At 33.0% G+C, this 27,975-nt stretch overlaps 1 protein-coding gene across 2 annotated transcripts in view; it reads right to left on the reverse strand.

Annotated features, from left to right (window-relative positions):
* Lnpk (lunapark, ER junction formation factor) overlaps positions 1-27,975 on the reverse strand; it is a 68,283-nt gene that overhangs the window by 22,064 nt on the left and 18,244 nt on the right. For both annotated transcript variants that reach the window (XM_058580218.1, XM_046447514.2), the window contains exons 5-8: positions 26,653-26,711; positions 15,162-15,202; positions 10,224-10,307; positions 10,090-10,141 (exon numbers count right to left, since the gene is read on the reverse strand). In XM_058580218.1, coding sequence (XP_058436201.1) covers positions 10,090-10,141; positions 10,224-10,307; positions 15,162-15,202; positions 26,653-26,711 — 236 coding nt within the window. The remainder of the gene's footprint in view (positions 1-10,089; positions 10,142-10,223; positions 10,308-15,161; positions 15,203-26,652; positions 26,712-27,975) is intronic.

Consider the following 27,975-nt stretch of genomic DNA (forward strand, 5'->3'; position numbering starts at 1 on the left):
AATTTTCAGGTAAAGCATACCTCAAAAACAGACATTTTTATTTAGACAAATAAAAATTCAGCATATAATCAGACTATACTGAAAGTAGCTGTTATCCTTTCACTTCTTTTTTTAAAAAAAAAAGAGAGAGAGAAAGAGAGAGAATTTTTTAATATTTATTTTTTAGTTTTTCAGCGGACACAACATCTTTGTTTGTATGTGGTGCTGAGGATCGAACCCGGACAGCATGCATGCCAAGCGAGCGCGCTACTGCTTGAGTCACATCCCCAGCCCTCCTTTCACTTCTTGAATAAAGACTTAAGACTTTGCTCTGAATGAGCATTTACTCTGTGAAAATTAGCACGGACACTCTTTTAATATTATTTGTATGCTACTAAAAGGTAAGGTCTATAACTAATTTAAAAATAACATCATATCTAGTGATCCATAAAAGAGACTTAGCTTAATGTTTCTAAATCTAAATTTAGGCAAAGAGAAAAAAATGTTATAAAAGAATCATGAAAGGGAAAATAGTTTTATCATTTTCAAAGAAAAAGCAAGTAACAAAGGTTTACAATTATCAATAGTTTTAAATGGCTAGAAATACAGTGCCAAATCTATACTTGGCAAAATATTATGAAACAATCTTAGCTATTCTTAGAATAGCTAAGATTTATCTACTTTTAGCTACTTGTCATTCACAAATGTTTTTATATTAAAAACAAAAGTTCCTAACAAAGCAGACATATTGTTTATATTCAGTATTTCCTACATTCAAATGTAAAATACAATCCTCCAAAAGAAAATTATCAAGCAATCTACATCAATGGGGCAAAATATCATAAGGTGTATTCTATAAGGTTAATTCTTTACTAGAGAATGTCTGAACATTCTCAATGATCAATCAACAATTCAACAAAAATCATATTTGCTAAGTAGGAGGACATGTCTACAATGGCTTTAAATAAATATTAAGCAAAAAAATAAAAATGAGATTTTAAAAATCTATGTTATATTAAAAAAAGAAAGACAACAAAGTTTAAAATTATGATAAATAGCATAGTTATGGAAAGCAAACTTGTTCAAACTTTCTTCATTTTAGTTCTACCCTGTTGTAGTTCTGGAGCATGCAGGCTTTTCCAAATTAATGACATCTCTCAGTTTAGTTTTCTCATAATGAGAATACTTACCTCTTATGATTGTTGCAATGAGAAAATCAACACATAACAGCTTAGATAGAGCACACAAAAAGTACTTAATAAGTAGTACTATTAATATTAGTAGTGCAAATCTAAAGGTTCCAGAGATTACAATAGATCAAAAGCTAAGCAATCTAAAATTCTAAAGCAATTATTTAAAAATACATATATCCAGGCATACTGGCACACACCTGAAATCTTGGCTATTCAGAAAGTTGAGGCAGGAGGATTGCAAGTTGGAGGCCAAGCTCAGCAACTTAGCAAGACTCTGTCTCAAAATAAAGGGCTGGGGATGTACCTCAGTGGTAGTGTGCCCCTAGGCTCTGTCCCCAGTACCACAAAAAATAAAAAATAAAAATCTATATAGAGACATTAATTTAGACACTAAATGTTTTCCAAGTTATTTGTGACCTTGTTAAAAGTGTAAAATAATGACTTATTTTAAATTGAAGTGCAAATAACTCTAGTTTGCTATTAAATAATTCTTGAGATGAATGTTAGTATAATTATTCCTTTTTTTTTTTTTTAATGCTGATCTAGGCATCTGCAACAGTGACTTCAATATCAATTCCTGGCTCAACACTTATAGAAATAATCTGCTTAATAATTTCAGAAGGAGCAAGTCAATGAGTCATTTGTGGATTCTCACCTGGAAACAATCTCACAAAGCATTTTTCTTGTAGTAAGTCTCAAAGTCCTATTAGGCATCTAGGTGATATCCTGACTTCTCCTTCTACCTACCACTTTCCAAATCTAAAACTGCCATCAAGTCCTGTCAATCTACTCCTGAGGTATCTCTTAACTCATTTTCCCCAGCCAATTAGAATGCTGTAATTTTAGTGCAGGCCTTTCTCTCTTGTCTATATTAAATGATATCCTAACTTGCATCCATGTCTCAGCTTTGTTCTCTCTTCAATCCATTCTCCATACTACCAAGAAAAAGTGTTCTTAATCTAAAACTCAAAGCCTAGAGCTGGACATGCAGTTCAGTGGCACAGCACTTGCTTAGCATGTGCCAAGTTTGATCGCTAGAACCAACAACAAAAATAAATAAAAATAATTTAAAGTCTCCAGTGGCTTTCCATGCTGCATATAAATAAAGTCTCACCATATAATATTTTACACAAAGTCTTTTTTTGATCGCTTCTTCACATGAACCCTACCTCCCTTTTTCAAGGACCAGGATCTATTTGCAGTTCCTCAAGGTACTGAGTTGTTTTTCTGTCATTGCCCATGAAGTGGTACCTTTACCTAAAGAGTATTTTCCCAACCCTGTTCTCATAGAAAATTATAGTGATTTATTGCCTACCTTCTACCTTAGTATAGTCCTTAGAACACTAAGACTATTTATTTACTTATATATACTATTAATTTATTTATTTATACCCCTTTTAACCAAAAACTAATAGGCAGGAACTGCATCTTTATAGCAGCTGCAAAGTAACTGACAGAGTATGGAATTTTAAAAAGTCTATGAAATTAATCTACTTTTCTCCTGCTTTTCAGTTTTAAATTTCTAACTGCATGTTACCCTACATACATGGTATGAAAAGCAGCATAATGGTCTCCCAAAGACATCTACATCCTTATCCCCAGAACTTGTAAATATGCTATGTTACATTCAAGAGGAATTAACATTGCATATGAAATTGAAACTGTGAATTAGCTGAATCTGTGTTGCCTGCTGCATTGAGAATCTCATCCTAACTTCATTTTAAAAGGCTAATTTCAAGCAGATAATCTGCTAATATTAGGGAACAGTGACCTGTGATCACAGCTATTCAGAAGGTTGAAGCAGGTGGTTAGAGGCCAACCTCAATAATTTGGAAAGACCCTGTCTCAAAATAAAGTGCTGGGAATATAGTTTAGTGGTAAAACATTTGCCTACCATGCTCAAGGCCCTGATTTAACCACCAGTAGCAACAACAAAAGAGAGAGAGAGAGAGAGAGAGAGAGAGAGAGAGAGAGAGGGAAAGAAAATTTGCTAATACATGCCACTTGCAAGACTTTAGTTGAGTTTACCTTTTTGTTGTTGATCTGTATTTCAAAAAAAGAATAACATATTTTTGCTTTATAGTTCCTCATCTCAATGTTTCCTTTTTTTGTCACATCATTATATTTCTGGTCTGGGTTGTCTTCTTAGCTATCAACTTTAAACAACCTATACCTTTCAGTTCATCAAGGTTCTATTCACAACATTTAAACAAACTTTGGAAATGCTAAAAAATTATTTTCTTTTTATTTCCTTCAACTCAACACATTAAGCAACCACTATGACTAAAACACTATGATAAGCACTGAAAAGGAATACAGAGTTGCACATAGAGACAGCAAGCAAAGACAAAACAAAGTCACTAAAAACTTTAATACAAGGTAAATGTCAAAAAAGGGAGCCAACAAAATACTATAGAGAATCCAAGAAGAGGAAGATTAAACCCAACGATGAGACAAAGAAAGCATTCATGGTGATTCATGGTGTCTCACTTGAGACAAAAACTGAAAAATGTGAATAGAAATGCCTTTATTAGAATGGCAATTATCAAGAATATAAGCAATAATAAATGTTGGTGAGAATGTAGGGGGAAAGGTACACTCATACATTGCTGGTGGGACTGTAAATTGGTGCAACCATTATGGAAAGCAGTATGGAGATTCCTGAGAAAACTTGGAATGGAACCACCACTTGACCCAGCTATGCCACTTCTCGCTTTATACCAAAAGACTTAAAATCAGCACACTACAGTGACATAGCCACATCAATATTTATAGTAGCTCAACTCACAACAGCTAAACTATGAAACCAACCTAGATGCCCTTCAACAGATGAATGGATAAATAAAATGTGGTATATATACATAATGGAATACTACTCAACCTTTAAGAAGAATGAAATTATGGCATTTGCCAGTATATGAATGGAGTTGGAGAATATCATGCTAAGTGAAAAAAGCCAATCCCCAAAAAGCCAAATGTTTTCTCTGATATGTGGATGCTAATCCACTAGAAGGAGGAGTCTAGGGAAGAACAGAAATACTTCGGATTAGGCAAAAGGGAGTGAAGGAAGGGGAGGAAGTATGGGAATAGGAAGGATAGTAGAATGGAAGGGACATTAATATCCTATGTACACATATTACTGACTACATGACCCGTGTGATCTTACATCATGGACAACCAGAAGAATGAGAAGTTATGTCAAAATGCATTCTATTGTTATGTATAACTAATTAGAACAAATTTTTTAAAAGAATTTTTTTTAAAAAAGAAATACCTTGTTATTTGTATTAAGATGCATGTGGCAGTTTTTAAATAAGACTCCAAAACCTGCTTTGTCTCCCAACAAATTGGGATGAAGAGTGTCTATGTGCCTTTCCCTTCAATCTGTGCTCTGGAACTGCTTGACTAAGAAAATAAAACTGCCAATTTCCAGAATTACTTAATGTCTATTAAGCTGCTCAGTCTGAGAATCTGGCTACTATGTGAAGAAGCCCAAGTGATCCCACAGAGAGGTACATGTGGAGGAACAACATCTAGCACCAACTTTCCTGCCATGTGAATAAAGCATCAGGATGATAAATTTTCCAATAAAATAGCCTCAACTTACCAAGATGAGCTGCCTCTACCCAACCTAAACAAACTGCAAATTTATGAGTAAAATAAATGAACAATATTTTAAGACATTATGTTTTGGGATAGTTTGTTATACAACAGATAAGTATAATAGTATAAACTTGAATTTATTTTATGATAAGGTGTTTTCCAGAATCTCTTTTTAAACATAAACCCCAGAAAAACAGCAAGATATTAAGCATCCTTCCACTTGCCATAAAGAACAAAAAAGTTTTATGATTTTTTTTTTAAATATTTATTTTGTAGTTTTCGGTGGACACAACATCTTTGTTTGTATGTGGTGCTGAGGATCGAACCCGGGCTGCACGCATGCCAGGCGAGCGCGCTACCGCTTGAGCCACATCCCCAGCCCCAAGTTTTATGACTTTTACTAACTTTCCACATATGCTATAGAATAGGGGTGAGTAAACTCTAAAAACCTATTTATATAAGAAATTGTAATCCATTTGCCAAAAACATTAGATTTTTCTGCAATACTACAGTTTAGATACAGCTGTGGCAGATAACAACTGACTTTTGCTAATTTAATTTAGTAAAGGTGCAAGTTATACATAAAGAGAAGGGTATGACTTCCTTTAAAAAAAAATAAGATGGTCTGTTAAGTATTCATTTTTAGCTTGTGATGGCATCCTCTAATAATCTGAGCATCCTCCAATTTTATTCACTGCTCTGTTTATAATTTAGTCCTAGAACCTTGGGCACCTACAATAACTATTCACCTCTTAAAATTAAGCATCCCACTCTCAAATCAAACTTGTCTTTTCAGCTTACTTTCTACAACCCCCAAAGGATCTGTTTTCATTAGTTATTCATTATGAAGGGGTCAACAAACTTATTATAAAAAGGCCTAAGGATGAAGATTTTAGGCTTTCCAGACCACACAAGATCTAACTATTGCATATTCTTCTTTGCTATTTTTAAGAATGTTTAAAAATGTAAAACCCATTTTAAGCTGAAGAGCCATTTTTTAAAAACCCACAACTTTGGCCCACATTTGCAAGATATAGTTTTCTGGTTCTTATAAACAGCTTTTTATTGTCCATCATTCCCCCTCATGTCCTTATTTCCCTCATGATTTTCTCAAATTCCATAATCCACTGTTAAAATCATTCCCTTGCATGTAACTTCACCTCCCTGCCCTGCCCCTTTATCACTTTGCCTAATTCATTAGTCAAAATCTCAACCCTGGTTAAAACCAACCATCTGCCTACTCCATTCCTGCACCCATAAAGGTGAACATAAAAAACACAGTCATGCTTTAAATTCATGACCACTGATTTTAAGCAGTTTTTAGGGCACTCTGGCACTCTACATCTCTCAATTATTCTCTCACTGTCCTAGAGAATTATTTCAAACAGTTTCTTCAAGCTCCCAACTATATCTCCCCCAACTTTATTTACCTTCACTAAGGAATCAGATACACTCAGAAAACAATTCCCTCCACCTAACTATATCTGTTCATGTTCTCAGTCTGCCCTTATTACTCAAGAAGAATTGCCACACTCTTATCAAAAGCTAACTTGTATATTTGTAAACTATATCACACCTTCTTTCACCTTCTCATGGACAGCTCTCAATAAACTGTCCCCATTCCCTCTTATGTCATCAATTATTTCATGTGCTCTGGGCCATTCCTAGTAGCACATAAATATGGTATTATTTCTTTCACACATTATGCTTACCCATGCACACAAAATGCTTCCCCCTCCAGTCATCCATTTCTTCATTCCCTTTCACTCAAAAGATTCATCTCTTTCATTGTCTTGAACTCTTCTACTCCCATCCTTTCTAATCAGGTTCTTGCTCCTATCATTACACTAAAACTGTTTATTCTAAAGTCACCAAGGACCTCTACATTACCAAAAGTGTTGATTTTAGAAGTATTCTGAGCAGAGGACTGACATGATCCAATATTATGTCTTAAAGGAAGCTTAATGTTTAAGAAGAGGCTCCAAAGAGAGCAAAGATGGAGTCAGTAATAGAAAGCACCAAAGATAGCTTGGACCATGGTTAGTAACATTGAAGATATTTTTTTTTAAATTAAATTTTCTTATTTTAAAACTTAATATAATCCCCCTAACCAGTTTAAAGTAGATTAATACATCAGATTTTATATATATGTGGAAAGTCGAGCTCAAAATATTTCCTAAGGGGCTGGGGTTTTGGTTCAGTGGTAGAGTACATGCCTCGCGTGTGGAGCTCTGGGTTTGATCTTCAGGGCCACATAAAGATAAATAAAGGTACCTTTTTCCCCAAATCCTCGCCAACACTTATTGTTGTTTGTATGCATAATAGCTGCCATTCTGATTGCAAATTGGTGCATCCAATATGGAAAGCAGTATGGAGATTTCTTGGAAAATTGGGAATGGAACCACCATTTGACCCAGCTATCCCTCTCATGGGTCTATACCCAAAGGACTTAAAAACAGCATACTGCAGGGACACAGCCACATCAATGTTTATAGCAGCACAATTCACAATAGCTAAACTGTGGAGCCAATCTAGATGCCCTTCATTAGATGAATGGATAAAAAAAAAAAAATTGGCATATATACACAATGGAATATTACTCAGTAATAAAAGAGAATAAAATCATGGCATTTGCAGGTAAATGGATGGAGTTAGAGAAGATAATGCTAAGTGAAGTTAGCCAATCCCAAAAAACCAAATGTCAAATGTTTTCTTTGATATAAGGAGGCTGATTCATAGTGAGATAGGGAGAGGGACCATGGGAGGAATAGATGAACTCTAGATAAGGCAGAGGGGTTGGAGGGTAAGGGAGGGGCATAGGGTTATTAATGATGGTGGAATGTGATGATCATTATTATCCAAAGTATAGGTATGAAGACACAAATTGGTGTGAATATACTGTGTATACAACCAGAGATATGAAAAATTGCACTCTATATGTGTAATAAGAATTGTAATGCATTCCCCGTCATATAAATAATAAATAAATAAATGTTATACAAAAAAAAAACATGATAAAACAATAAAACTTAGGTATAATTCTTTAAAAGTAGAATGGAATTGTGATAAAACTTAGAATTTTTTTATTGTTTTTTTTGTTTTGTTTTTTTTTTAATGTGGTGCTGACGATCAAACCCAGTGCTCACACATGCTAGGCCAGCACTTTACCACTGAGCCACAACCCAGCCCCATAATTTAGAATTTTTTAAAAGCTAAGAAAAAATTCAAAATAGTAATTTATTACTATAACCCTGGAAGAGTGAGGCACACTAGAATAATACACCACAGAAGATATATTTTTTTAAAAGAAAATAACAATAGATTATAACCTTCTTATGATCAAGAAACATGTTATATTCATCACTATATTCCCCTGGGTTTCTGAACATGAGTTATGCAAATTTTTTAATAAATGATTCATTCATATTATAACTAAGTATTAATTCTCCCTAAAATAATATCTGAAAGCAAACAGTACCAAAGGAATCCAAACCAGTGAGACCAACAATGATTTCCCATAATTATAATGTGTCATCAGAAGGAAAACACATATTTGGGTTTCAAAAGTTTCTAAGGAAAGGTGAGTTTAGATTCTTGAAGTAACTTGTATGCCTAAATACTAATAAATACTTAAGGATGTTAGTAAAGGAAATCACTTTTTTAAAAAGTATCAACAATAATTTTTTGCAAATATCACATTTCTAAAATACATTCATCAAGGTTACTTTTATTTATTGTGAAATCAAAATGTTAATTAAAATGTTAATCAAAATGTTCATTATCTCACAGTTATCTTTTCCCCTATATGAAATGAGAACACTTAAGATATGCTGTTTGCAAATTCCAAGTATACAATATAGTATTGCTAATTACAGTCACCGGGTTGTACACTAAAGCCCTAGATATTATATTCACCTATATAATGAAATTTTCTACCCTTTAATCCTTTATCCCCCTTCTCTTTCCCACCCTGGGAAATAACTCTTCTGTTCTCTACTTCCAGGAATTCAATCAAAAAATATTTTTGAAAAATTAAGACTAGATATAGAAAAATTCTTTAGAAGTTATGGAAATCTGGTCGTAGGCCAAAAATCTTTTTTGATGGTTTCTTGAAAGAAGTATAAATTGTAGAAAAAATTAAACTATAAAAATAGGAATTTCACTGCAAGTATATCCACATAATTTGTTTTAATTATAATGTAAACTTTTTTTTCAAAAGAGACTCTAAAAGAAAACAGGCTAATATTTCTATAAAATGAAATCCTACTATGGAAGATAGAAGGTGAAGGTAGAATTCTTTCTACATATCCATGTCAATTCGAAAACCTAAAACTAAGACTTATTTAATAACCATGGATTTTGTGGATTTTTGTAAATCCCCTAATAAAGGGGATTTACTTTTCAAAGTTCTACATGCTTTATAACAATACAAATGAGCACAATTCTAAAGAATTGTAATTAATTACTATAAGAATGGCAGTTAAATTTTTAAAGTAATATACCCTCACATTGCAACAAAAGCCTTACAAATTCTACTTCTATATTCTTAAGAAAAGAACAAAGATAAAAACCAACAAACTCAAAAATACCTTTTCACATACCAGTCCTAGAAATATTTTATGTAGCCATTTAAAATGACTTCTAAAATATTATAAAACATTTACTAGGGTAATAGTGATGACTAATACCATGGTACTAAAACCTCAAAAAGGAAGAGCTGCATTGTGTGGAATTTTTCTTTTTTATTTTTCCCATTTCTAATTTTTTTTTTTTTTACTATATAAAAGTGCCATTTTAGAAGAAATTCCAAATTTGACAAAATATTCATTATATTCTTCAAAAATAAATAATAGTGCTGGGGGTGTAGATCAGTGGTGGAAGATTTGCCAATAATGTGCCAGATCCTGGGTTCACTCCCCAGTACCACAAAAATCAATCAATCAATCAATCAATTAATTAAAGAATTAAAATGTTAAGTTTTTCATAACACATTTCAAGAGATTATTATCTGAAGGAGAAATCTTATAAAATATTGGTGAAATTAATTACTCATTAAATTTCAAAAGGTTAAAATCAATTATATATTTTAACCTCAACAGATATTCAAAATCTTAACTGACCAATATAGTTCCACAAAAATCAAACTGAATTACAATGATTGCCATCTACCTAAGTTATATCTCAAATTACCAAGTATAAATTAACATAAAAGCATTCTACATGAGTTTTTACATACCACCAACACACTTATGAACTCACTTGGGTAAATATGGATCTTTCCAACAGCAGCAGCAGTTTCTACAAAGCTATTTACCTTGTCCAGGTCTTGCAGTTACAGCTGCTCCAGCAGATGGCGGCTCAAACTCCTATCAATTACAATAATGTTATTATAGTGATCTATCATAATGTGCATCTATTCATAAAATATTAATGATATCACAGTATTACCTTTGCTTTCTTTGAGTCTGGATCAAACCTTTCGAGAATTAATTTAGCTGTCTTGTAAGTTTCTTTTTCCATGACTTCTTCAAGCTACAAACAAAAATTTCCATAAGCTGTCACATTTTAAAACACCCACACTACAATTTTTAGAAGTTCTATTCAAAAAAATTCAAGTGCTAGTCTTAAAACGAAGGGAGCTAAACCCCCACCCTATTTTTACTTAGATCTAGCACATAAAATATCCAGATAGAATGAAAGACTTCCTGAAAATAATTAAAATCTAGATTTTAAAATGGCTTCTAATCTCTAATATGTTACTTGTATTTAACAGCTTTACTGCAAGGAAATACCAGATATTGCTAATTGTTTACATATAATGAGGAGAATAATTACATGCACCAACTTCAATAATGGAATGTGCAAAAATCTATCAGCCATCATTATTGGAAGTTATTAGACATGACAAGCAAATGACAGGCAATTCCTCAGATTTATTTCCTCAAAGCACTTAATGCTATTAATTTAAAGAAGGTCGTTAGCCAAGAGCTTTACAAAATAAAATCTCTGTGCCAATTAACTGCTGTCAGCATCGATTTTAGATTATTTATTAGCAGAAGCAATTAACTTGCTGCAAATGCAGTGAAAACTTACTAACTGGGAGAACAGCCATGGAATTTACTCAAATGACTTTAAAAGCTAAAACCTTCCCCCATCCCCCTATTTTTTCTTTTTTTAGATTCAAATAACTTTAGAAGAAAAAACTGAACACAATTTAAGTAAAAATTATATTGAATTCTATGTTCACAATATAAACTATAATTAAAATAACTTCATTGTTATAAAATGTTATTTACAATGTACTCCAATTCTTTAATATCTTAATTAACGCATAGGTTTAATTTTAAAAGTAATCACTAGTATCATTTAAAAGTAATCACTGGTAAAGTATGGCCCAACATCAGAAAAAGTTGAGCTTTAGTTCAAGAATTCTTGAAATAAAATCTTAAAACACACTGTTAATTGTCCTATCCAATATTCTTCATCTTTGATTCATGACAAATATGCCAGTTATCTTACACTTCACATTGACTGGTCAAATTAAGAGTGCATCCAAAAGAATCTTCAACTCAAGAGTATTAGGGAACATGTTAAATCATAAAAACGTATTATAATGATGAAAATAGTACCTGCTTACTCTGATTTTAGTTTGCTGTTGAAATTGATAATGTTTTTACTAATTCAGATTTTAAATCACTTTCTAGTGTCATATAGGAGTATTCCACATCTTTTCTCTTTGTAGTCTCTTCTATTAATCTGTAGCCTACTGAATACTCAAACACCAGCAAATATTATTGAGTAATACAAAACTTTAACATTTGAAACTAGGACTAGTAAAGTTAACAGACCTACACAGAATCATATGCTGAAATCACCAATTTATAAACTTCTTTTTGCTTCCAAATTTCTTTCATGAAATATCATTCATAGGATTTACTTAAATTTTATCATGAATATAAACTTATAAATAGTTATTTGCAAGAATGACTCTTTATTAATGCCGCAGTCTGGCTGGGCACAAAATCACGAGCCACCACACAGCTTGTAGATTCAAACAGCAACTCTTTATTCCCGAACTCACACCAGCCGTCTACAATCACATTCTGGGGAAATCCACGTTCTCTGCCCAAAATCACCACCACTGGGCTTCTGTCTCCCGAAAAATACTGTCTGAATCCCTTGAGAACTCAAGGGGAACTCAGGCAGCAGGATACGCCCTATTCCCAGCAGGAATAACCTTAAACCTGGAACCACCCTAAACCCGGATTGTCTTAAACCGGGAACGCCCTAAACCCGGATTATCCTAAACTGGGAACACCCTAAACCCGGATCCGCCCTGGTCCTTGAGCAAGGTCACCTTAGATGCAATGTCACTGCAAAATGTCCTATTTCCACGAGTCCTTCCACTAAGCAACATGGGGTACGCTGGCAAGGAAATTGTCATACCTACTTGGCTAATGGCTCCCAGCATATTAGGAAGAGACAGGGCCATAAAAGCCAGACTAACCACTAAATTGTGCTACTTCTCCTTGACATGCTTCTGTTCTACACCCAAAAAATTTAACATTAACCTGCAGCATTTCTTGCTCTTGCTTTTAAATGACATTTGTGGATTCCTTTGAACAAGTAATATCTGTATTTAACTGATAAAACTTTAATGTCAAAAATTATAACATTTTCCCCACATTCCCAATTTCTTAAATGATTTTTCCCAAAATTCACAACATAAATTTCCTGACAAATGCCAGAAAGGAATTACCACATAGAAACATTATTTTGGAAAAAGCATAGAACATTCATGCAATCACTTAAAGAGGTTAATTCTGAGTTATACATTGATGGATCTTGACTTTGAACTGTTTTGTAGGAATAATCATGGATACAGAAGGATTATATATTGCATAGATTACTTAGTGATTAAAAAGGAAAAAACAAAAATTTTTAAAGAACCACCAAACATGTGAGCAGCAAAATGTACAGACCCAGACTTGGGAACTTTTTAGATAACTAAAGATTAATTCCTAGCCTTATTTTCATTAGTAATAAATACTAACATTAAGTTCTTAAACCTTAAGACATAGAAATATTACTCATTTTTCTAAATAATTTAACTTTTTAATCAACTGACCATTCATATTCATCATTACAAATTATACTTTCATAAATTTCAAATATCATTAACAAATCTACTCAGATTAAAAAAAATTCTTACACTTCACATTGACTGGTCAAATTAAAAGTGCATCCACTTAGTGCATTTCCCTTAGGAAATCGCCTTTAATAAGGTATCAAGTAACAATGTAAACTCATTAATTTTATTAATGAAAGAGAAGGATTGGGACTTTGATAATTTTAGACCATTATTTTTTAATATATATTTTTTAATATCTTTATTTATTTTTATGTGGTGCTAAGGATCAAACCCAGTGTTTCACACGTGTGAGGCAAGCGCTCTACCACTGACCCCCAGCCCCAGCCCCAATAAGTTATTTTTCCTGCAGGTATTTCAACAATAGAAGTATATTTAAAACCGTAAGTATAGCATTTAAACTAAATATCCATAAGCAAAAATCAGTTTTGATTATGTTTAGCTTTTGCTCAAAAACAATGTCCTTCTTTTGCCTCTCACTGCTAGCTTGATCACTGGTTTGCTAATTTAACCTTAACACCTATTGTTCCAAAGTGTAAAGAAAGCTACACCAACAAAGCATCTCTGTTCCAGGCTTGAGCAGTAATGACCGGGGGATTAGCTCCCAATAGAGCAGTATTATAACCAATAGTCAAGTAAGTCAATGCAAATTATGCTCTCTTATTAATACAGTGAGTTAGATTCAATCTATTTTTTAGTCATACTGCAAAAGAAATGCCATATTGAAGTATTCTGTAATGTTAAAGCTTCTAGAATCATTTAAATATACAGAGCTACTGAACCCTGAATTTCCCAACTGTTGTCAGACTGTATCTTTTATGCCATGATTCCTTCAAGGGCTATTAAAGAAGTAGAACATAGCTTGGCTTGCCCTTTCACAGACTCCTGTATGTCAGCTCTGTTACTCTTAAAGAGATTTCTGCCAATCACATGTTCTTCAAAATTGTGTTTTCTGATCATGTGATACTACTGACATTGGGCTGTTTCTCATCACTAAGACATTTTCTCTCTCTCTCTCTCTCTCTCTCTCTCTCTCTCTCTCTCTCTCTTTTTCTTTTCCTAGAGTAGTTTTCCCTTACCCACAAAGGATATGTTCTAAGACTCCTAGTGAATGTCTGAAATTTCAAAGACTATTGTACTCTACCTGTGCCCCATACATACATATATACCTATACATATATAACTATGATACAGTTAATTAATTTGTTAATACATACTTATTTAACTTACTGTAGGACTATCAAAACTATCAATACAATTGATAAGCAGCTTATAAAACATTAAAAAGAATCAAACAAACAGATAAGGAATCCCTTCAGTATTAATCCCTTCAGTATTAAATCCCTTCAGTGTTAAAATTACTTAACATTTAAATTACTTAAAATACTCAACTAGTGTCTTTTATTACCTATTCACATGGATTGAAACTTCTGACACCATAAAACTTTCCTCCTTCTAAGTTGGTTATTTCAGTATTTTGCTATAATGATGGAAACCTAGTTAACACAACTTGTTACATAGTATACAAAAATACATTGAACCGATCATTTATACCTGATTAAATCAGCTTCCATGTAACATGATACTATCGTAATTATCACATAATTCAAAAATAACATTTAAAAATGGTAGGTGAAATCACCAAGCCAAATACCAAAAACAAAACCTTCTAAATACCGACAGCCCTTCCTCTTACTCTGGGACCTCTTTCTTAAACCACAAAGGAGGTATTTAACTGACAACAATAGATGTCCATGTGATCAGCACTGCTATTAGAAAGCAGAAAATGCTTAAAAAAAAATTTTTTTTTCTTTCTTTTTCTCTCCCCCCCCCTAATTTAGACATTTCATGTTGAACTTGTCTCTTACAACCAATCTTGATTCTGTCTCTTGACCTTATGGTGTTAAGAATAATTGAAGAACTGACATATGTAGCTACTTAGTCCATTTTAGGCTATAATAAACTACCTGGACAGCTACCTCTTTACCTTCTCTGCCTCATTTAGTTCTTCAATATGATTTATTTACTTACATCTCAGCTTCCAAGTGACAGATTCTCCGAATCTCAAAAGTCCATCCAACTATAGAAAATATTTGTAATTTAACTTCATCATTAAAATGCTATCTAAAAGCATACTTGTTCCTTGGAGAGTCATTAAGTTATAACATATAAACATTAATTATCCAGTTCTAACTTATTAGTTTATATAAATTAACTTTAAATAAAAATTAACTTACTATTTTTTTCTTCTGGGATTTTAAATCATCCAATGCTTCATCTAGAAAACAAGATTTATATCAAAGTTAAATTAGATATTAAGATACTTAGATATGAGGGGAAAAAAATCATGTCAAATAATATATTAAGTAATAACAAGAAAATTTTCCCATTTTAAGATTTCTCTTTATCTACCTAATGTGTAGAGACAAAAATTACCTCAGTCTTTACCCATACATATTTCATATTTTTGCCTACATTATAAATTACAAGCCACTTAGGGGAAAAAAAAATCAATGGACTTTATGTAGCAAGAAACACCTTTTCAAATTTAAAATGATGTACAAATATATATTTAAATATTTTCTGAAATACACTCTATCATTTCTCTTTCAATATTCTATCCATATTAATTTATAAAATACCAAATATTTTTCAAACATTGATAATAAAAATGCTTTGTTCATGAGGAAATGTGTATAATAGATTTTAAAAAGTTAGTCAATCTTCAAGATGCTAGGCATTAATAAAGAAAATCTTCAATAAAAAAAAATTTTTTTTCCTGGTAAGGGAACTAAACCCAGAGCCTAACATGTGCTAGGCAAATGTCTACAACTGAGATACCTCCCCAGCCCCCCTCCCACCCCCACCTTTTTTTTTTTTTCTTTTTGAGGCAGGCTTTTAATAAGTTACACGGGCTGGCCTTGAATTTGAATCCTTCAGTTGTATCCTCCTGAGTAGCTAGGATTACAGGCATGTGATACCAAGCCCTGCTTTGTAAATTTTTATTACTGTGCTTGAGGAAGGACTGAAAGGAATACTAATAACTTCTCAAAATTAAACATTTTAAGATATGCCTACTTATTTAGATTGGCATGATGGAACATAAGAATCATTTCAAAGATACTTATGTCTGTTTAACAAATTAATTTTTCAACGTGATGCAGAGGCATCACAATACCAGACATTAATTTATACTACAGAGCTACAGTAACAAAAACAGCATGGCATTGGCACCAAGAAGACCAATGGAACAGAAGACACAGAAACATAACTACAGTTATCTTATACTAGACACAAAGGCACCATACACATACATTGAAGATAGCCTCTTTAACAAATGGTGCTGGGAAAACTGAAAATATGTAGCATAATGAAATTTAACCCCTATCTCTCACCTGCAAAAAATTCAACTCAAAGTGGATCAAGGATCTAGGCATTAGATCAGAAACCCTGCACCTACTAGAAGAGAAAGTAGGCCCAACTCTCCCTCATGTTAGCCTAGGAACCAACTTCCTCAACAAGACTTCTAAAACGCAAGAAGTAAAATCAAGAATCAATAAATGGGATGGATTCAAACTAAAAAGACTCTTCACAATAAAGAAAACAATCAAGAAAGTGAACAGATAGCCTATAGAATGGGAGAAAATCTTTGCCACCTATGCCTCAAATACACATTAATCTCCAGGATATACAAAGAACTTCAAAAACTTAACAACAACAACAACAAATCAAATAACCCAATTGATAAATGGGCAGAGCTGAGAGCAGTGGCGTACATCTGGAATCCCAGCAGCTCGGGAGACTGAGGCAGGAGGATCACGAGTTCAAAGACAGCTTCAGCAATGGCAAGGTGCTTAGCAACTCAGTGAGACCCTGTCTCTAAATAAAATACAAAAATAGTGCTGAGGATGTGACTCAGTGGTTGAGTGCCCCTGAGTTCAATCCCCAGTACCCATCAATAAATAAATAGGCAAAGGAACTGAACAGACACTTCACAGAAGAAATACAAATGGTCAACAAATATATGAAGAAAAGTTCAACATCTCTAGCAATTAGAGAAATGCAAATTAAAACTACACTTAGATTCTATGTCACTCCAATCATAATGGTAATTATCAAGAATATAAGTAACAGTAAATGTTGGCAAGTATATGGGGGGGGGGAGGGGGAAGGCTCACTCATACATTGCTGGTGGGACTGTAAACTGATGTAATCACTTTGGAAAGCAGTATAGAGATTCCTCAGAAAACTTGGAATGGAACCACCATTTGACCCAGCTATCCCACTCCTTGATCTATACCCAAAGGACTAAAAATCAGCATACTACATCGATGCAGCCACTGTTTATAGCAGCTCATTTCACCTTAACTACACCTATGGAACCAACCTAGGTGCCCTTCAACAGATGAATGAATAAAGAAAATGTGATATGTGTGTGTATATTAATATACATATATACATACACAATATATATATGTATACACATGTATATACACACATACATATGTCTACACACACACACACAAAAAAAAAAAACAGAATATTACTCTGTAAGAGTCTGTAAACAAGTCAAAATAACACCTGGCATTTTGCCAGGGGAATGTTAGAGTTCGTAAACAAGTCTGGATGGTGACTGAAGCAAAATAACCGGGGCATGTCCCGGGGCTCCCCGGTTATTTTGCTGCAGCCGGACTGCGGCATTACTCAAGCCATAAAGAAGAATAAAATTATGGCATTTGTCAGTATATGAGTGAAACTAGAGAATATCATGTTAAGTGAAATAAGCCAATCCCAAAAATCCAAAGGCTAAATGTTCTCTCTGATATGTGGATGCTAATATATAACAAGGTAGGGAGAAGGAAGAATAGAAGTTCATTGGATTAGACAAAAGGAATGAAGGGAAGGGAGGGGGATGGATATCAGAAAAACAGTACAATGAATTGGACATAACTTTCTTATGTTCACGTATGAATAAATGACCAGTGAAACTCCATATTGTATACAACTGCAAGAATGGGATCCTAATTAGAATAAGTTATACTCCATGTATGTATAATATGTCAAAATACACTATTGTCATGTATATCTAACAAGAATAAAAAATTTTTTAAAACAAATTATTTTCCAGTTTTTCCTCTAGAAATATTTAACATGTATAAATAGGAATACTACCCCATATGGAAAGAAAACTTATGACAGGATTTAAACATTTTATCAAATTGGACCTAAGTAATTGTTTCTAATTTCTAATTAAATGTATAAATATAATTATTATCTCTTCACTAAAATTTTGGGTAGCAAACACCTAAATAACTCAAAGTATGTAAAAATTCAAAGAAACACAAACATATAAAAAGATGGTTTTATTACAAAATTTTTTCAAAATATATTCATGCCCTAACAGACGTTACTAAAGGGGGAAAAAAATCTGCTGATATCTTTAAATAGAATATCGATTTTTAGTTAGATAAGAGCAACCCAAGTATTAATCCTTCAATCTAGGGGTCAGCAAACGTTTTCCTTAAAAGTCCTGACAGTACATATTTTAGCCTGTATGCACCAAAAGGCAAAATTGTGTCTGTACTTTTAAAGCAAAAAAGACAAGAAAAAAAATCCACAAATATTTTAACAACAACACTCAAATATTTTCCTAGTCTATTTGAGTTTAATTTTTTTTTTTTTTTTTTTGGTAATACAGGATTATCAATGTAAGAGCAGAATTTTGAAATGTGGGATGACAACCTTTCACTGAATTGAGGTTCAAAGTCAATGTTCTCTATCATCATAATTGATTATATATGTTGACCCCTTACTGCTGATCTGTAATGAGATTTTATAAATTTAATTTTTAAAAATGGTTTTTCACATAGCTACCTATTGCCAAATATTGATATCAATCCATGAACATATGATCTTAATTGAGCATATTCATCATATAGAATGCATTTATAAAAGTTTATTACACTCAATATTTGTCTTTTAGCACATCATCACACTACAAATTAATGACTTCCAATCAAAGACTAGCAGAAGCTCAACTATACAATTAAATGGATTTATAAATATGGAAATTTCCTTTATACTTTCATTGAGATCTGAAAAACACACCATTTGAACTATAGTTTGAGCTTAGATAATACATCTGCTATAAATATGTATGGAAATATAGAACTTGCTTCTGTTTTTACCTTTTCATAGCATTTTTTAAAGTTACATTTTGTCATTACAATGTTATTACTTTCTAAGTGACTTAGCTCAGCACACGTTTTGCATGTATGCATTGTCTTGCCTTGCAATCTTAGGATGAATTCATTAAGAACCATTATCAACCTGAGCATGATGGGACATGCCTGCAGTCCCAGCTACTAGGGATGCTGAAGCAGGATTCAAGTTCAAGGCCAGTCTGTGCAACTTGGAAGACTCTGTCTCAAAACAGAATAAAAAGGGCTGGGGTTGTAGCTCAGCAGTAGAATGCTTGCTTAACATGTTACTATGGTTTGGAAGTGAGGTGTCCCCCAAAAGCTCATGTGTTGAGACAATGCAAGAAGGTTCAGAGGAGAAATAATTAGGTTGTAAGAGTCTTAACCCAATCAGTGAATTAATCCCCTAATAGGGATTAACTGAGTGGTAACTGAAAGTAGTAAGGTGTGGCTGGAGGAGGCTTTGGGGTATGTTTGTATCTGGCCAGTGGAGCTCTCTGATTCATGATCATGATGTGAGCTGCTTCCCTCTGCCACACTGTCCTACCATTATGTTCAGCCTCACCTAGAGCCCCAAGGAATTATTTAACAAATAAACTACTGTAACACAATGACTGATTCTAATAGGTTCTACAAAGTAATACAATGAAAACACACAGAATTTAAACACCTTACAGCTTTGTGAGTCTTGCAAATTTGTCCAGCTAAGCTTTTTTCTTCTTCATATATATTTTTACCACCAATAGTTGTAACACATCTTGGCAGATTCCACTTTAGATTGAATTAAATTATTGTCTTCTTAATTTCTTTGAAAATATTCTCACTTGAAGTTGGTCCACACAGAATTTTTTTAGAAGCCACTTCAAACTCAGAGTTGACTCCTCAAATAAGTTATAATTGAGCAGTATCAGTAATATCTGTCAACTCATAAAGAGCCAAGGAAGATCACTTGAAATCATTTGCCTCATTTGTTAATCAACTATTCACATGGTTCCCAATTTTCTCAAATTCTCCCAGCAACTGTTCTTACAGAAAGGCTACTAGTCTTAATTTCCTCAGAACACATTTCTTCTGCTGCTGCAATCAAACCAATATAATTAACTCACCATCAGTAAATGGCTTTCCATGCTTCAGAAACAAGCCACTTAGAAACTTACTTTGGCTAAAACCATAGTTTCACTTTTTTATGAAGAAATTCTGCTATAATGAGATACTCCATTTTTAATTTTCAAACATTTATGACCATTGCTTTTCTGTGAGTTGAGAATATCATGATGGGTACTTAGTATGGTAGTACCAATACTTGCTGCATTCTTTTAGCACAACTATAATGCCTTTATATTTTGATAATAGGCCATATTCCATTGTGTCCTAAAAGTATATGGTGAATATGTATGAGTAATAAAAATAAATAAAATTGTCATAGTACACCAAATACATGTTGCACTTAATATACTGTCAAGTTATAAATGCACCACTGTGATTTGTCATGGAATAACCTGAAATAAGATATGACTTGTCCTACAACAGTTCTATAATGTGATAAGAACTACATGAACAACCTAACACAACTATTCAATTCTGCCACTATAGAATGAATGCAGTTATATAAACAACACATACATGAATGACATGATTATGTTCCAATAAAAACAAAAATTTGAATTTCATAAAATTATATCACTATCACAAAATATTATGGTTCTTTTTAATTATTCTGAAGATTTTAAAATATAAAAATCATTCTTAGATCACAAGCTATACACAGTGGTGGACAGGACTTGACTCACAGGCTGTAATTTTGCCAACCCCTGTTTTAATCTATAATGGGTTCAACTAACTAAATCTAACAGACAACAATAAACAAGGATACAACTAATAACTTCAGAATTTTAAAAATATACCATGTACCTGAATATGTTTTTAAAAAACGTAAGAATATAAGAAAATCTTTTATAAATCTGTTTTAAGTGTACAAGCAATGCCTATTCCAACAACTTAGTAAGGTTTCAAAAAATAAAAAGGACCTCTGAGATAAATTTTGAAGCAAAAAAATATATGTATGTGTGATCCTTTTATATAATAACCATGTCCAGATTTCCCTGTTTATAAGTTAAAATATTCAAACATGTAATTTCCTTAAAGAAGTATTCTTGAGGATTCTTTAGAAATAATGTTTTTATATCATTTACTATTTTGTTATTCCAGGAAGTCAGAGAATATTTGTTTTAAGCTTCTTCCTACCATCTCACCATCTACTACAACACTAAATATCACTGAAAGCAGTATTATAAGATTAATTTCCTTAATCTGATAAAGTTATCAGTATTTTAAAACACCAGAGTAAATATCATAATTAATGATAAAGTGTTAAAGGCATTTCCACTGAAATCCGGGAACAAGATAAAGACAGCTGCTATTTCCATTTCAAATCAATATTGTATTGGGTCCTAACTTACTTAGTACAAAAAATTAAAAGAATAAAGATTGAAAAATAAGAATCAGCTCACATCTGTATAACACCTTGCAATTTTTATATGCTTTCACATAGTTATATTTTATACTAGTAACAGTCCTGCCAAAATCAATATTTCTGTTCCCATTTTATAAATTAGGAAACCGAGGTTCAGAAATACATTTGCAGAGCAGAAGGTGACCAGTATAAACAAAGCAAAAGTGAAAAAAAAGGAAAGTGAAAGAACATAAAGTCAGAAAAAAGAATATAAATCATAAAGTCAGGGGAAGAATTCAGATTTTATTCCAGTTACAACCAAAAAGCCATAGAGACCTTTAAGCAAAAGAAAAACAAGATTTGCTTTATACCTTAAAAATAGACTAAGGGCCAGGCACAGTAGTGTACACCTGTAATCCTAGATACTCAGGAAGATGAAGCAGGAGGATCACAAGTTCAAAGCCAGCTTGGGCAACTTAGCTAGATCCTGTTTCAAAAATAAATTTTAAAAGGGGCATGGAAGTAGAAAAAATGGTGGAATGAGATGGACATCATTATCCTAGGAAAAATGTATGAAGAAACTAATGGTGTGACTCTACTTTGTGTACAACCAGAGAAATGAAAAATTGTGTTCCATTTGTATACTATGAATTGAAATCCATTCTGCTATCATGTATAACAAATTTAAATAAATAAATGATTTTTTGAAAAAAGAAAGAACTTTAAAAGGGGCTGGGCATGTAACTCCGTAGCAGAGCACAGGCCAGGCATGTGCAAGGCCCTGTATTCAATCCCAATTGGGAAAAAAAAAAAAAAAAATAGTAAAGATGCCACTGCAGTAGTAGAAGGAAGTTATGACAATGGCTTAAAGTAGAACTGTAGTAGTAGAAAAGATGAGAATTGGTCAGATTCAAGATAATTTGGGAGGTAAAGATGATGTAACCTGCTAGTAAATAAATGAATGTGAAAGAAAAATGAAGAGCATGACTCCCATATTTTTGATCTTATGATAATTTTATGTGTTTATTGGCTGAGCTATAGGGTGTACAGATGTTTGGTCAAACACAATTCTAGATATCTGTGAGAGTGTTCTGAAGCAAGATTAACATTTGGAAGACTTTGTAAAGCAAATTGTCTTCCTTAAAATGAGATGTTCTTCATTCAGTCAGTTGAAGGCTTAAATAAAACAAAAAGGATGATCCTCCCTAAGTAAAAAGGAACTCCATATGCTTAATTACCTTGAATTGGGAAATCTATCTCTTCCTGCCTTCAGACTTAAACTGAAACTTTGGCTCTTCCTGGTCTCAAACCTGCCAGCTTTCAGCCTATAACTTACATCATTGTACTCTTGATTCTCAGACTTAGAATGGAACTAAACCATTTGTTTTCCTGGATATCCAGCTTGCTAACTAAAAATCTAAGAACTTCAGCCACCATAATCACATGAGGCAATTCCTTATTTTAGTAAGTAGGTAGGTAGGCAGGCAGGCAGACAGAGAGACAGACAGACTCTATTGATTCTGTTAGTGTGAAGAACCTACTTAATGGATATTAACAAATAATTGTATAGTATAACTATTTACTGAGATGGGGACAGGAAGGAGCACATATGGGAGAGTGGGAGTAAAGGGGAGAAGCTATAATAATTCTGTTTTGGCTATGTTAAGTATGAGACGCCTACTAGATTCCCAAGTAAAAATGTCAATTAAACAGCTAGGTACATAAGCCTTCAGACTGAACCACAGACTTAGATTTAAATCTATGGGAGTGGATAAAATCACCTAGAGATGCACTGTCCAATATAATACCCACTAGCCACATGGGGCTATTTAAACTGTGCTGAGAGCCACCGCCGAGTCTGTATGGCCCCTGGCATTTTGCCAACAGTATTGATTGACAGGCGAGGCATTACTATCCGCCTCTGCCGCAACTTTTGAGTTCTCGCACTATTTTGGAGTTCTCATGGGGATTTCCGGGGATTCCCCGAGAGTTCCCATTGGTTGGGGAAGTGCAGGAGGAGGGATTTCCGGGAGAGATATTTCCGGCTGGGGGTTCCTGGACAAGCCTCCTGGCGCGTTCGGGAGGATTCCCCGGGAGCTGTGTGAAGTGTTTTCCTGCAGTTTAAAAATAAAGTTTGTTCCTGCTTCAGTGGCTCGTGATTTGTGCCCAGCCAGACTGCGGCAAAACTGATTGAAACTAAAACTTAAAATCAAATTCTACGGTTGCATTAGCCACAATTCAAGAAAAATAACTAGCAGATACCATATTGAACAGTAAAAACAGATTACTTTTATATTATAGAATGTTCTATTGGACAGCATGTATCTAAACAAATTACCAAAAGAAAAAAGCCAAAGATAGAATTTTAGTAGAGGAGACACATACAAGCAAATAATACTGAGAAGGAAATCATCAGTGAAGTGTCAAAGAAGCTTAAAGATACAAATGCTTTAAGAATAGAGAAGATAACTGAATTAATTCAAATGCTATTAAGATATCAAGTTGAATGAGAAAAGAGAACTAACAACTAGCTTTGACAAGAAACAGATCATTAGCAACCTTGAAATAAGCCACTACAGTAAAAAGCGGTGGAAGCAAAACCTAAACAAAATAGGTTGAGAAGGAATACGTGTGGGGAAAAAGAGCTACCAAAAATAGACAACTGTTTAAGAAAGTTTCTAGTATGGCAATATGTAAATCAATGGATGTGTAACTGATGTAATTCTGCAATCTGTATATGGGGTAAAAATGGGAGTTCATAACCCACTTGAATCAAAGTGTGAAATATGATATATTAAGAAATTTGTAATGTTTTGAACAACCAACAATAAAAAATTTAAAAAAAGAAAAAGAAAAAGAAAGTTTATTTTGAAAGAGAGAAATAGGTGGTAGTTTAAAAGGAATACGGGGTCAGGACAGTTCCCCTATTTTCTACAGGTGTACCGAGGCAGGATTTTTTGTCAGTAAGAATGATCCAATAGAAAAAAAGTGAATTTACTAAGGAACTAAAATAGAACCAATGTGGGTTGTATATTTGATATCTACAATCTATTTAAAATGAGTCTGGTCAGTATGTTGTGTGATTTTCCTCTAACAAGTTTAGCTGTTCTGATATGATAAAGTACATAAATGTATTTAAACAGTGTTTACCAATCATTGATTAAACATATAATTATATTTAAACAGAATGTGGTTTGCCAGACAAATAGGATGAGGAAAGGGGCAAAAGAGTCATACCACAGGCCCTAAACTGAGAAGAGAGATCATGAGCAAGGAAGGCAGTTTGAAAGTCTTACATTTGTACAAACCTTACATGGATCATAGGTCAAACCGACAAAATATTTTGCACAGCAAATAACATTTATGAAACAATCAGAAATTTAATATTTTTATATTTGACATTTTATGATATTAAGAATTAAGTAAGATAATGCATTGAGTTTAATATTTTTTATGAGTCCACTGTAGACAGATATATCAGGAATATACTTCAAAATAATACAGGTGGTTTGGGAATGGGGATATGACTCAGTGGTAAAGCTCTTGCCTGGCATGCATGAGTTCCTGGGTTCAAATCCCCAAGCACCAAAAAAGTAATAATAATAGTACAGGAGAAGAAGTTGGTAAAGATAAAAAAGAAACAAGATAAACCATGTGTTGATAACTGTTTAGGATGAGTTATAGGTATACAAGGGTTCACGATATTATTCAGTGCGTTTTTATATAGTGAAAAGTTAAAATAAAAAAGACAAAAAGCACATCATACAGAAAGTTAACTTAAAATGAAATGTATATCTCTAGTTACTTATAATTCATACATTTGAGACTGAAAAATCTTTAAAAACTAACATGTATATAGAACTTTTCAGAAGCAGATTTTATCACTCTTTGTATATTTCAATTAAAACAAAAGTCAAGGGGCTGTGAGGTCAAAGAGAGTGGTGTAATGGACAGAACAAGTCAAAAGATATAGAGTATAATTTACTCTATACCAATGTTTCCTATAAAGATGAATTTAGTAAATATGTCTCAATTTAAATAAATGTTTTATTTATTAAAATTTCTGAATAAGAAATAATACAGGGCTGGGTTTGTATGGCTCAGCAGTAGCATGCTTGCCTAGCACATGCGAGGCCCTGGGTTCAATCCTCAGCACCACATAAAAATAAATAAATAAAATAAAGGTATTGTGTCCAACTACAAGTAAAAAATAAATATTTTTTAAAAAAGAAATAATATAAATTATATCACAATATATCATATATAGTATTCATCCTAGCATCCTTATACTTACAAAATAAATATTCATAAAATTCACTCTAATCTCTCCTTTGTTAGATCCTATATATTTACATGTTTTTACACATTTTCACAAGCACATTCTTATGTGTGTTCATATTTTCCCATATTAATCTTAACTATTGAACCATAATCCTAGCTCCGTACAAAATTTGATTAACTTTTCCATATCTCTACATCAAAACCTAATGTGAATTAAATCCATGTACCTGAGTAGGAATTTTAGTGTATTTTGAATTCTGTTTTATATGGTCACCGTTAAATTTGCATACATAACACAATATATCATATATAGGATTCATTCATGTGTCCCCATATTTACAAAATATATATTAATGATTCACATTTTAATCTTCCCTGTTTCATATTTTGTATATTTCTGTGTTTTCAAAAGTACTTTCTTATGAATATTCATATTTCTCCATGTTAATCTTAGTTATCTAACCCTAACTCAGTACAAAATTTGATATTACCCTTTCCATACCTTTAAACCCAAACATAATGTGACTTAAATAAATGCATATGAATTTTAAAGTGTATTTTGAATTCTGTTTTCAACTTTCAATATTATGTTTGCACACAAAAAAAGAAAAAAACACAAATTAATAATAGAACCATCCAGATCATTCATAACCTTGTTCATGTTTTACAGCAAAAATTCTTCAATATTTACCACATCAACATTTCAATATAACATTTCACAACCTGCCTTAAAAACCATAGGTACCTACATAACAGGGTTTTTTTCGGTAATAAAAACTTGGAATTTAAACTTACTATTTCTTTCTGTTCTCTTGGAAAAGAAGAAAATAAGCACTGTTCTTATGCTCCAGATGCTAAAGGGGAAGCAAAATTCAGAAACAAAAATCATTAGGGTAGGTGAATTATAAACCATATAAAATAGAAACATCTATTTCCACAGTTACGTATATTATTTCCCTTTATAAATTGAAAATCAGAAGTACTGTTTCCTGTCATATAACATCAGAAGCATATCTTTACTTTAAAAGGAGGGGGTCTCAGCCTGAAACCAATGGACTTTTAAAAGGGCCCCTGAATTGCAAAATTTCATTGGTGTGCCTGAATACACTTCTCTAGAGAAATCATTGCTTTCATCAATTTAAAAGGGGTCCATGAACCCCCTAAAAGAATAAGAACAATATTATAAAATCTTTTCTTACCAAGTATCAATTCCAAAATATTTTTCTTTTTATCATGTATCAGGGCAAGAATGTTTGGCTTTTACAAATTTAACAGCATTATATTATTGTAAGTTGCTATTCCTTTCCTACTATTTAACACTGACCAAATCTTCTCTATTCAATAGAGTAAGCTATCCGGGGAAAGAAACACACACAAAACAAAAAACCTTACCTTCAAATAAATACTTGCTAAGAAATCTTGCTAAATACCTCCTTCTAAAGATGTTGTAAGAATAATTCTTTAGGCCTTGCATTAGTGTAAGACATCAAGTAATATTAAAAGAATTAAAAGAAACTCAAAAAATAATCCTAATCATAAATTAGTCAAGGTCCTCTATTAAATTCAACATAAATACAGCAAAAAAACATTGTTCTCTATAAAACGTGGCAGAAATATACAAACATTACTTGTTTTAAATAAAAATACATTATTACATCTGGATATAAATTCAGAATATAAGTATGAAAATTATATTATTCATTCTAAAATACAGCATTGTTATTTTGGGGAGTATTATGGTTTAGATATGAGATGTCCCCACTAAAAGCCATTGTGTGAGACAATGCAAGAAAGTTCAGATGTGAACGGATTAGGTTATGAGAGCCTTAACCTAATCATTGGATTTATAATCTTCTGATAGGGATTAACTGGTAACCCTAAGCAAGCAGGGTATGACTGGAGGAGGTGGATCCCTGGGGTTTTGCCTTTGGGGTATATACTTTATTCCTGTTGAGTGGAGCGCTTGAGTGTGCACACACTAAGCTCTCTCACTCTCTCTCTCCTCTTCCTGGTGCCATGTTCCCAGCTGCTTTCCTCTGCCACACCCTTCTGCCATGATGTTCTGCCTCACCTCAAGCCCCAAGGAATGGGGCTGGCCTTCTATTGACTGAGACCTCT

Source organism: Marmota monax, unplaced genomic scaffold (genome assembly GCF_021218885.2).
Source record: "Marmota monax isolate L192 unplaced genomic scaffold, Marmota_monax_Labrador192_F-V1.1 WCK01_AAM20220418_F8-fsc00007, whole genome shotgun sequence".
NCBI lineage: Eukaryota > Metazoa > Chordata > Mammalia > Rodentia > Sciuridae > Marmota > Marmota monax.